Source organism: Meles meles, chromosome 6 (genome assembly GCF_922984935.1).
Source record: "Meles meles chromosome 6, mMelMel3.1 paternal haplotype, whole genome shotgun sequence".
NCBI lineage: Eukaryota > Metazoa > Chordata > Mammalia > Carnivora > Mustelidae > Meles > Meles meles.
Genome location: NC_060071.1, coordinates 54684839 through 54697606, shown reverse-complemented (window position 1 = coordinate 54697606; position 12768 = coordinate 54684839). Strand labels below are relative to the sequence as shown.

At 37.8% G+C, this 12768-nt stretch overlaps 1 protein-coding gene across 1 annotated transcript; it reads left to right on the top strand.

Moving 5' to 3' along the window:
* Nucleotides 1-3442: 3442 nt before the first annotated feature.
* On the top strand, nucleotides 3443-4393 carry LOC123944407 (olfactory receptor 11H7-like). Its single transcript, XM_046009502.1, has one exon. The coding sequence runs from the start codon at nucleotides 3449-3451 to the stop codon at nucleotides 4391-4393; it is 945 nt and encodes a 314-aa protein (XP_045865458.1). The 5' UTR covers nucleotides 3443-3448.
* The last annotated feature ends 8375 nt before the right edge of the window (nucleotides 4394-12768 follow it).

Here is a 12768-nt window from a genome sequence, read left to right as displayed (position 1 = left end):
TTCTCCCAACTGGACATCTTTATTCATAGCTTTCCCAAATCAACTGTGACAATACCACCTGTAATATGCAATAACAAGTCCTAAACATATTTTTATGCCTCTCAGAAAGCTATAGGGCAAAGTCTCAGTCAGAAAATTACTAAGAGAAAATTATAACAAGAACAAATTCCATCTTTGTGTCCAAACACCATGTTGAAACAGGAAAGCCATTGGCTGAAAGGCCAATCTTCTTAAAATCAAAGTATATCCTTTTAGTTATGGCCATGCTGGAAATGAAATTAGGTGTTCCAGGAAGATAGGCTTGCTGGTACTAGGTGATTAAATATTCTCATACAGCATTTCTCAAACCTTTTCACCACCAAAGAGTTTTTGGCAACAGTGGTCAGAGAACATGGGGAATTTGGGGGCAATATTCCTTAAAAATTTTTATCTTAAAAATAATCACAAATTATACTTTCTGTTCCATGTACATATTTGGTCTAATACAAAATAATTTTCTCTGAGTGAAACTGTCCCTTCAGGAAGACGTTTAATTAGGGGCTGTGTGTATCCCATAGCACAGAATCACATACTCTGTTTGAGAAACACAAACTTAAGGAGATTATGAGGTCTCCAGAGAGGCAACGTAGCACATTACCTACTAGTCACTTTAGGCCAACTTATCAGAAATACTAATGAAATCCCCAGGCAAGAAGAAAAAAGGTCCCTAGGGAAGGAATGGAAAGTTTAGGATCATATGAAGACATACCTCAGAATTCTCAACAATGGCTAAACTGACACATAAATTAAAACCAGCACATAGCTTTAGCACACTCTGTTGGAAATAGGCCACTAGAATCTTAAGTGCAAGGGAAGAGAAATAAGCCCTGCAAGAAGCTCTCACACAGGGCTTCCACATCAAGGGCAGTGAAGGAGAGAATCTTTGTGACCTCCCTACGAACTCTCCCCAGGACCTGGGAAAGCTTCCCAGTATATAGGAAACATCATCTCTGATGGGCATTGCTATTATGCAACACAGGTAGGCCTAGTCACCTCTTTCACATTTGTTCATTGAATATGCTCAAGAGACTGAGTATCAAGGAATATTGTTTACTCACAATTCAAAAAGATGAAATTTTCAGAGTATTCAGGTCATCCTGGAACTTACATTCCCCCAGATTAGTGCACTAAATGGTGCCAAAGTCATCCACAGATCTTTCCCTTCTCAGGAAGTGGCTGAACACCACAAATGATGTGATTTACATAGATATTTTGAACAAAACAGTATGGAACTATTTCCACCCACTGGGACCAAAACCAAGAGAAAACAGGGATTTGTATTGTTTATTTTTTTTGGTCTTCTCTCCCAGATCTCCCCTCTTTGTCCATTCCATTACTCATCTCCATCTTCAGGAGAGGTGGCATTAAAAAAAAAAATTTAAGGACAAAATCAAATCAGTGCATATAATGAGTAAGATTCACAGAGAATTTAATGGTGAATATATTAGGAATTGCCTCTTATAATCATGTTGGAAATTATTTGTGAAATTCATTTACCATGCTTTCCCTATAGCTAATAGTTATTCTGTGAGGTCTTTTTTTTTTTTTTAAGAGTAGGTTAGAGCTCAAATACATAGACCTAAGTCTTGCATATTTTGATATAAGGTCAAAGTCTGTGAATCTGATTCAAGTTATTGCTGTTGTTGTTCCAGGTAGTAAGTGACTGCTCGCTGCATCATTGCTTTCTTATCTTGTTGAGAAGAGAGTTCTCTTGCTTGGAAAAGCAGAGTTCCCATAGTGGGGAACCATTTGTTTCTTGCACAATGATGTGTTCTATGGAACCCTGAACCAAAACGATGATCAATGCAGGTTAGTTTACTTCTTCATAATCATCCTAGTTCAAAAAATTAAAAAGAATTTATCCCCATCTTTCAATGTCTTTCTCTTGTTTCTTGTCCATAAGACTATAATGATCTTTGACTTAACCAGTCCAATAGGAAGGTCATGTTTGCTTCTATTTTTAAAAAGATTTTATTTACTTATTTGACAGAGAGAGAGATCACAAGTAGGCAGAGAAGCAGGCAGAGAGAGAGGGGGGAGCAGGCTCCCCGCTGAGCAGAGAGCCCAATGTGGGACTCAATCCCAAGACCCTGAGATCATGACCTGAGCCGAAGGCAGAGGCTTAACCCACTGAGCCACCCAGGCACCCCATTATGTTTGCTTCTAGATGAATAGGTTAATAGTTTACTTTAGGCATTATTCATTTAGTGAAACTGCAAAAACTACTTCATTATAAATACATTTATTTTACTTAATATAACCTCACTGAATAGAAGGATTTTTCCATTTGATTATGTTCAGTGAGTACTATGAATATTCTATATATACCACTTCTATCAAAATTGTTTTTAAGGAAAATTCTCCTCTTATCGAAGTTAGAAATATCTTGTTAAAATTTTCTGAAATCTACCATTGTACTCTTTTCTCTGAGTTGTATTTGATTCTTAAAAAGACATCTTTGAAAAAAAAAAAAGACATCTTTGGTGATGGTGTTGCAAAGGGAATAAGGGCAAGTCTTGTTTTCTATCAGAATTGGGAGTATTGTTTAAGTAAACTAAAGTAAAATCTTCCAAACAGTGACTTGAAGAAAGACTTGTGACAGCAGTGAGAAGAGCTTTAGAAGACAATCTCCTGGTGATTTTCATTTTTTTCCGCAATATGCTGCCAATGTTATATTAATCTTTAATTAGATATTTTAAATGGACATGAAACATGGTAAATTATCATGTGAAATTAATCATTAGGTGAATTATACTGACTTTTCATGGTTAAAAACAAAGGATTAAATACAAAATTGTAAACGAGCTTTAGTGCAATATAAACATCTTTAAATAAGAAATAGCAGTAAGAGTTTACTATCTGGATATCTTTGTTGATTTTCTTCCAGCATCATGAAAAAGTGAGAGAAAACAAATGTAATGGAAATAGCTCAAGAAAATTGTAGGGGAGATGGTCAGGGAGAGAAACTGTAATAATGTCAAAGTTTGAACCGTTCAAATCTATAGAATGTGTCAGATACACACCTATTTTTAAATGATAGCATATGTGTACTCACATTTTGAAGTGAATTGCACTGTTATATATGAACAACTTTCACTGAAAAAAATTAAATATAAAACAAACCCTTTTGCCTCTAACTCAAGTATTTCTTTCTACCAAAAGAAAGGTGAAATTTAACTGATTGTGCTCACTGACAAATAGTTCAAGCATCCTAGAATTGTACATTTACAAAGAATCAGGACCAAATGGCTCACTCAGAACAGAGCAGGATTTATCCAAGACTTGTTTTAGGATTTTTAATACATTTGCCTGATCACTCAAATTGCCTGTCCTAAGAAAAGTTTCAAAGGTTTCAGCAGCAAAGTGACTTATCACTATCTATCTGTCTTCTCTCCACAGTCTGGAGACCATGAATAAGTCAGGGATATCTACTGTGACAGAGTTCATCTTGTTGGGCTTTCCTGGTCCCTGGAAAATACAGATCACCCTTTTCTCAATGATTTTGTTGACCTATATCTTGACTCTAACTGGGAATACAGCCATCATTTGTGCAGTGAGATGGGACCATCGGCTCCATACCCCTATGTATGTGCTCCTGGCCAACTTCTCCTTTCTAGAAATCTGGTATGTGACTTGCACAGTCCCCAACATGCTGGTCAACTTTCTTTCCAAAACCAAGACCATATCATTCTCTGGTTGCTTCACTCAGTTCTACTTCTTCTTTTCACTGGGCACAACTGAGTGCTTCTTCCTCTGTGTCATGGCCTATGATCGGTACCTGGCCATCTGCCATCCACTGCACTATCCCTCCATTATGACTGGGCAGCGCTGTCTCACTCTGGTGTCTCTTTGTTGGCTCATTGGTTTCCTTGGACATGCAATTACTATTTTCTTCATTTCTCAACTACCCTTTTGTGGTCCCAACATTATTGATCACTTTCTATGTGATGTGGACCCACTGATGGCATTGTCCTGTGCCCCTGCACTCATCATAGAGCATGTATTCCATTCTGTAAGCTCTCTTATCATCATTACCACAATTTGGTACATTCTTGGGTCCTATGCCCTGGTGCTCAGAGCTGTCCTTAAGGTTCCTTCTTCAGCTGGGAGGCAAAAGGCCTTCTCTACCTGTGGATCCCATTTAGTTGTAGTGTCTTTGTTCTATGGAACCATAATGGTGATGTATGTGAGTCCCATATCTGGCAACTCAGTTGCTATGCATAAGATCATCACACTGATATACTCTGTAGTGACACCAGGATTAAACCCTGTCATCTATAGCCTACGCAACAAGGACATGAAATTTGCCCTCTGTCAGGTCATTTGTGGAATGAAAATCATCCAACCTTTGTGAATAGTTTTTGTGAAAAACAGTGATTCATTTTCTGAAAGTCAAACAGTAATCCTCTTCTTCCAACCCAAATGGACTTGGCTTTGTTCATAACCATGATGGTCCTGTGTTGCAAGGCAAAATTCATCATGGTTTTTACTGTATTTTGATGTGCTTTTAGTTTCACAAATGTGTTTCCATGGAAAGAGATTGCCACCCTTTACAGAGAAAAAAACAACTCTTTTTTTTAAGATTTTATTTATTTATTTGACAGACAGAGATCACAAGTAGTCAAGGAGGCAAGTAAAGAGAGAGAAATGGAAGCAGGCTCCCTGCCAAACAGAAAGCCTGACTTGGGTCTCGATCCCAGAACCCTGGGATCATGACCTGAGCCGAAGGCAGAGGCTTTAACCCACTGAGCCACCCAGGCGCTCCAGAAAAAAATAACTCTTAAAAATCTTAATATTTATTTCCATAAAGTTTAGACTTTTTCAGTATGCAATTTCTGTTCATACAACTTTGTTAAAAGATATTAATTATATTGGTTGTTTGCTTATATGGCTGTCTAATGCTTTGCCAAAAAGACACGTAACACATAAAATGCCTTCTGTCCTGGATTTTTGGAAGAATATTCTGGTTTCCCTCCAGATCATACAAATCTTTTACCTTTTATTGGATTTTGGCAGACACCCCACACATCAATATCGATACACTAAGAGATTGTAACTTCAGTTTCACAGTTCTTACTCATTACCCTCATCAACTGTATACAAGGGGAGGCTGGAAGTTTGGTATAAGCCATGAGGATAAATATATTTGGTGAGTTGTTAGTATGCAATTACCACAAAGAAAATGGGCCATAACAGAAGCAAACTGAATTCCCACCTGTAACAGAGCAAATATAGAATACTCACTTAGACCTTCTTGAAAGGGATTTCACCCAAAAGCACTACTTGGAGAATAAAGCAACCCCAAAAGTGAGTCTATATGGTGTGTGTCATCAGAATCCAGGGATGAAAGAAGTCCTAAGCAGCCAATCAATGAAGCATTACCTATACCATAGAACTACAGTTTAGAAAGTACCCCACACCAACGCCAAAAAAGTACTCCATGAGAGAAAAATCAACATACAAATTTCTGTCAAATAATAGGGCAACAATAAAAAAAAAAAATAGGGCAACAATACCAGTCAAGGAAAAGCTTTTTACCTTTACTTTTCTCCCACCTGGAACCTAGAGTAAACAGAAGCAGTGTAGTCATGTGGGAGAAGAGAAGTAAAAAGGCAGAGGAAAAGCCTGAGTCAGACCCAGTTTTGAGGAATAAGTTTTAATCTGGATAAAAAAATTAAAATTTTGGCTTTAGACCTTCTAGTATCTGGATAAAGGAGACCATGTATTAATGCTAAAAATAATCAGAAAACTACCACATTGGCCAAAGGTATCATCCACAGATGGAGAAAATTGAACATCAGAAAATGTTTGAAGTAGAAGTGGTGAGAAAAAATAAAATTCCTTTGTATTTATACCTTACCAAGTCTAAAACAAGCAATTAAATAATTAAAGTAAAAAAATGTTTTTAAAATGCTATAGCCTAAAAGGAAGAAACCCTCACCTGAAGACCAAATGATACCGCTCTGAAAGTGTTATTGTGAAACTGGATAGCACTATACTTCAAGGTAAGTAGAGGGATCGAAAAAAGGTGGGAAAGGAATCATAAACTCTACTTGGGAGGCTACTAAGGACAAGTTTGAACTATCTACTACAGTTTTGTCTTAATTCAGCACTAATATTTTAGTGATTCAACTGAACTCATTACCTAAAGAAGGAACAAAAAGTATTTTGTATAAAATAGCTCACATGTATCTTACTACTGCAATGTATTTGAGGTTGAACATGTAGCTATAATTGTCAAACACCTATTCTTTTGTTAAGATTTGATTCAGACAACACTTCCACTAGAAAGCCTTCCAAACATCCCCAGGCTGTGTTATGTGTCCTTCATAATGCATCTAAAATACACTAAAAAATAAAATAATTTTTCATCATTGTACTTACACTCTTTGAGGTGAGTCTATTATGTCTGTCTCTTCCCCCAGAGTGGAAGCCCTTTGAGCATGAGGAGAGGATCTTATCTTTTCATTCCCAGCATGTTACAGGATAATTGACTGACTTATAGTAAGTGTGTAAAGAAAGGAAGAGTTTTGGGGTTTGTTTTGTTGTTGTTGTTGTTGTTGTTGTTGTTTTTTAGAGAGAGAGAAAGCACGGTGGGAGGGACAAATGGAGAAAAAGTTGCAAGTAGACTCCATGCACAGCAGGGCTCCATCTTACAACACTAAGATCATTAGCTGAGCCAAAACCAAGACTTGGATGCTTAATCGACTGCACCACCCAGGCACCCCAGAAAAGAAGAGTTCTTAGAATTGGATGAGTGAGTTAGTCCTTAAATCAGTCCTCACTAATATTAAATATATTTTAGTCACAAAGCCATTAACTGGTTATTTACATTTTTTAATATTTAAGGAACTTATCTATTTTAAAAAAGCAAATGCATATACATATAATGGTTTTGGTGTCTTTAAAATGATTACATTATACAGACTATCTCATAGTTGTTATTCTCCTAAAATTTTGTAATTTTCTATGCAGGTAACAATATAAATAGATATGTCTTTTTTTTTTCATTTAATATTGTCTTCTTGTAGTACAAAATGGTTATAAACACATACCTATCAATAATTACTTTATATGTAATTGGTCTAAATGCTGAATCAAAAGACACAGGGTGGCAGAAAGGATTTAAAAAAAGAAAAAGGGCCCGATCTATATGCTGTTTATAAGAGTCTAAAGACACATACAGACAGAAAATGAAGGAATGGAAAAAACATTTACCTTGCAAATGGCAGAAAGAAAAAAAATAGCAATAATTATATCACACAAAACAGACTTTAAAACAAAGACTTAACAAGAGACAAAGAAGGGGATTACATAGAAGGATTAATCCAACAATAGGATATAACAACTGTAAATATCTATATACCCAACATTAAAACACTTCAATACATAAAACAAATATGAAGAAAAATAAAAGGAGAAAGTGATAACACTCTAATAATAGAAGATTTTAACACTACACTTACATCGATGGATAGATCATCTATGCAGGAAATCAAAAAGGATACATGATTCCCTTTACATAAAAGTTCAAACTCAAGCAAATGTCATCTGTGGTGATAGAAAATAGTGGTTATCTTTGGGGGGGGGGGGTGGAGTGCAGAAGGGAACATTCTGGGATGCTGGACATGTTCTATACTTTGAACTAGATGGTGATTAAAAATTTACTGAGCTACAAAAAAAAAAGAAAATAAGGAAACAATGCCTTTGAATGACACATTAGACAAGATGGACATAAGAGATATATACAGAACATACTACCCCAAAACAACAGAATACATTTTTTTCAAGTGCACATGGAGCATTCTCCAAAATAGTTCAGGTGTTAGGCCACAAAAAAGTCTCAATAAATTCAAAAAGACTTAAATCATATCATGCATCTTTTCCAACCACAATGGTATGAAACTAGAATTCAATCACAAGAAAATATAAGGAAAGAACACAAATACATGGAGGCTGAATATCATGCTCCTAAACAATGAATGGGTAAACCAAGAAATCAAAAAGGAAATAAGAAAATTCATGGAAACAAATGGAAATGAAAACAATGGTCCAAAATCTTTGGGATGCAGGCAAAAACTCATATAAGGAAAGAGATTTAGCAATACAGGCAATACAAGAAGGGTACCAAATAAGCAACCTAACCTTACACCTAAAGGAGTTGGAAAAAGAACAAAATGCAAGGCCAGCAGAAGGAAGGAAATAATAAATATTGGAGCAGAAATAATTGATATAGAGACTAAAAAAGCAATAGAACAGATTGATAAAAACTGAAGCAAGTTCTTTGAAAGGGCCAAAAAATTTAGAAACCTTTAGCCAGATCCATCAAAAAGAGAGGACTCAAATAAATAAAATTAGAAAGGAACAAGGAGAAATAATGATTGACACCACAGAAATACAAAAGATGATAAGAGATTATTACAAAAAATTATATGCCAACAAATTGGACAACCTAGAAGAAATAGATAAATTCCTAGAACCATATAACTTTCCAAAACTGACTCAGGAAGAAATAGAAAATTAGAACATACCAATTACTACCAAAGAATAATCAAAAAAAAAAAAAGTCCAACAAACAAAAGTCCAGTACCAGATAGCTTCACAAGTGAATTCCACTAAACATTTAAAGAGTTAATACCTATTATTCTCAAACTGTTGTGAAATACAGAAGAATAAGGAGAGCTTCTAAATACATTCTTTTTTTTTAAAGATTTTATTTATTTGTTTGACAGACAGAGATCACAAGTAGGCAGAGAGAGAGAGGAGGAAGCAGGCTCCCTATGGAGCAGAGAGCCCAATGTGGGACTCGATCCCAGAACCCTGGGATCATGACCTGAGCCGAAGGCAGAGGCTTTAACCCACTGAGCCACCCAGGCGCCCCTCTAAATACATTCTATGAGGCCCCATAACTCTTACCCCAAAACCAGATAAAGACACACACAAAAAAAACAAAACTGGTTGAATATCTCTGATAAACATAGATGTAAATATCCTCAATAAAATATTAGCAAACTTAATCCAACAACACATTTTAAAAAAATCACTCACCAACAGGAAGAGCAAGATAGTGGAGGAGTAGGAGACCTAAATATTGTCATTCTAGGAATTCAGCTAGATAATTATCAAATTATCATTATATATTAGAATTATCATTCTGAACACCTATGAACTCAACAGGAGATCAAAGTACAGAAGAGCAGCAATTCTATGAGAGAAAAGTGACCACTTTCTGGAAGGGAGGATGTGTGGAGAAGTGAATCTGAGGTGATATATGGAAAGAAAGACCAGGGAGAGAGGCCAGATCATAGCAAGTTGTAGAAAAATGGAGCACAAACTCGGAACTTTTAGAAATCTGCTCCACTGAGGGATGTCACTCCAGAGGCTAAGCAGGGGTTGGAGCCCTCACTGGGACAGTGTGGTCTCAGGACCCTCAGGGGCACAGAAAGACTTGGGGTGCCCGAGTGTGGCAGAACTCCCAGGTATCAGAAGGGGAAGCCAGTTGCAAAGATAGAGCCAAGGAATGGGTTTGCAGCTTGGGGTTGCAATAAATCATGATCCGAGGCAAAGTTGGGCCACTACGCTTCAAGCAGGAATCCCACAAGTGACAGATCTGAGAGATTCCCTCCTTCCTCCTCTGGAGGAGTGACGTGGAAGTGTGCTGCAGGAATCTGCTGGGTTTGGAGACTCCAAATGGGGCTATGTGCCAGAGATAGAAATGCTTGGTCACAGTCTGGATGAGCATAGAGTGTGGTTGGAGACCAAATGGGAAGACAGACTGCTTTTCTCTGAGGGTGCACTGAGGAATAGGGTACCGAGCTCTCGGATCCTCCGGGCCGGAGACTGAGAGGCCACCATTTTCATTCCCATCTTCCAAAGCTGTACAGAAAGCATTCAGGGAACAAAAGCTACCCATCGCAAACTGAGCAGATTGCTTAGCCTGGCCCCTGACAAGGGTGGTGCAACTCCACCTCAGGCAAACACATTTGAGAATCACTGCAACAGGCCCCTCCCTGAGAAGATCAGCAAGAACATTCAGCCAAGACCAAATTTACGGATGAAACAGAACTGCAAAACACCAGTGCTAGGGTAATATAGCACTTAGAATTCATGGGTTTTTTTCCCATGATTCTTTAGTCTTTCAGAGTTAATTCTTTTAAGATTTTATTTATTTATTTGACAGAGAGAGAGATCACAAGTAGGCAGAGAGGCAGGCGGGAGGGAGGGGCGGAAGCAGGCTCCCTGCTGAGCAGAGAGCCCGATGTGGGGCTCAATTACAGGACCCTGGGATCATGACCTGAGCCGAAGGCAGAGGATTTAACCCGCTGAGCCACACAGGCGCCCCTATTTCATTTTCATTTTTACCATTATATTCTATCCCTTCATTGTATTTAACCTTATCTTGTGTGTGTGTGTATATATTTTTTTTTCTTTCTTTAAAATTTTGGGAGGCACTTTCTCCTAACAGGCCAAAATATACCCAAAATCTAGAGTGTGGCACTGTTCTATTCATTCGCCCAATCATATTCATATTTTTCCCTTTCTTTCCCCCCAGTTTTGGGACTCTTCTGTTTTGTTTAGTGTATATTTTTCTGGGGTCATTGTTCCCTTTTAGCATTTTGTTCTCTTATTCCTCCATTCTTCTCTGGACAAATAACAAAATGGAAAAACTCACCTCAAAGAAAAGAACATGAGGCAATACCAACTGCCAGGGACCTAATCACTACAAACATTAGTAGAATGTCAGAACTAGAGTTCAGAATGATGATTAGAAAGATACTAGCTGGGCTCGAAAAAAATAGAATATATTGGAATAAACATTGTTAAAATGTCTATACTGCCTAGAGCAATTTACACTTTTAATGCCATTCCGATCAAAATTCCACTGGTATTTTTCAAAGAGCTGGAGCAAATAATCCTAAAATTTGTATGGAATCAGAAGAGACCCCGAATTTCTAAGGAAATGTTGAAAAACAAAAATAAAACTGGTGGCATCACGTTACCTGATTTTAAGCTTTACTACAAAGCTATGATGACCAAGACAGCATGGTACTGGCATAAAAACAGACACATAGACTAGTGGAACAGAGTAGAGCCCAGATATGGACCCTCAACTCTATGGTTAAATAATCTTCGACAAAGCAGGAAAAAATATACAGTGGAAAAAAGACAGTCTCTTCAATAAATGGTGCTGGGAAAATTGAACAGCTATATGTAGAATGAAACTTGACCATTTTCTTACACCATACACAAAGATAAACTCAAAATGGATAAAAGACCTCAACATGAGACAGGAGCCCATCAGAATCCTAGAGGAGAACATAGGCAGTAACCTCTTCGATATCAGCCACAGCAACTTCTTTCAAGATATGTCTCCAGGGGCACCTGGGTGGCTCAGTGGGTTAAGCCTCTGCCTTTGGCTCAGGTCGAGCCCCGCATCGGGCTCTCTGCTCAGCAGGGAGCCTGCTTCTCTTCCTCTCTCTCTCTCTGCCTTCCTCTCTGCCTACTTGTGATCTCTGCCTATCAAGTGAATAAATAAAAATCTTTAAAAAAAAAAAAAAGATATGTCTCCAAAAGCAAAGGAAACAAAAGTGAAAATGAACTTCTGGGACTTCATCAAGATCAAAAGCTTCTGCACAGCAAAGGAAACAGTCAACAAAACAAAGAGGCAACCCATGGAATGGGAGAAGATATTTGCAAATGACAGTACAGACAAAAGGTTGATATCCAGGATCTAGAAAGAACTCCTCAAACTCAACACACCCAAAACAGATAATCATATCAAGAAATGGGCAGAAGATATGAACAGACACTTCTCCAATGAAGACATACAAATGGCTATCAGACACATGAAAAAATGCTCATCATCATTAGCCATCAGGGAGATTCAAATTAAAACCACATTGAGATACCACCTTAAACCAGTTAGAATGGCCAAAATTAGCAAGACAGGAAACAACATATGTTGGAGAGGATGTGGAGAAAGAAGAACCCTCTTACACTGTTGGGGGGAATGCAAGTTGGTGCAGCCACTTTGGAGAACAGTGTGGAGATTCCTCAAGAAATTAAAAATAGAGCTTCCCTATGACCCTGCAATTGCACTGCTAGGTATTTACCCCAAAGATACAGATGTAGTGAAAAGAAGGGCCACTGTACCCCAATGTTTATAGCAGCAATGGCCACGGTCACCAAACTGTGGAAAGAACCAAGATGCCCTTCAACGGACGAATGGATAAGGAAGATGTGGTCCATATACACGATGAAGTATTATGCCTCCATCAGAAAGGATGAATACCCAACTTTTGTAGCAACATGGACGGGACAGGAAGAGATTATGCTGAGTGAAATAAGTCAAGCAGAGAGAGTCAAGTATCATATGGTTTCACTTATTTGTGGAGGATAACAAATAACATGGAGGACATGGGGAGATGAAGAGGAGAAGGGAGTTGAGGGAAATTGGAAGGGGAGGTGAACCATGAGAGACTATGGACTCTGAAAAACAACCTGAGGGTCTTGAAGGGGTGGGGGGTAGGAGGTTGGGGGAATAAGGTGGTGGGTATTAGAGAGGGCACATATTGCATGGAGCACTGGGTGTTGTGCAAAAACAATGAATACGGTTACGCTGAAAAGAAATTTTTTAAAAATGTGTTTACACACACACTATTAAGCAATTTTAAAAAAATGTTTTTTAAAAATAGAATATACTAGAGAATCCCTTTCTGGAGAAACAAA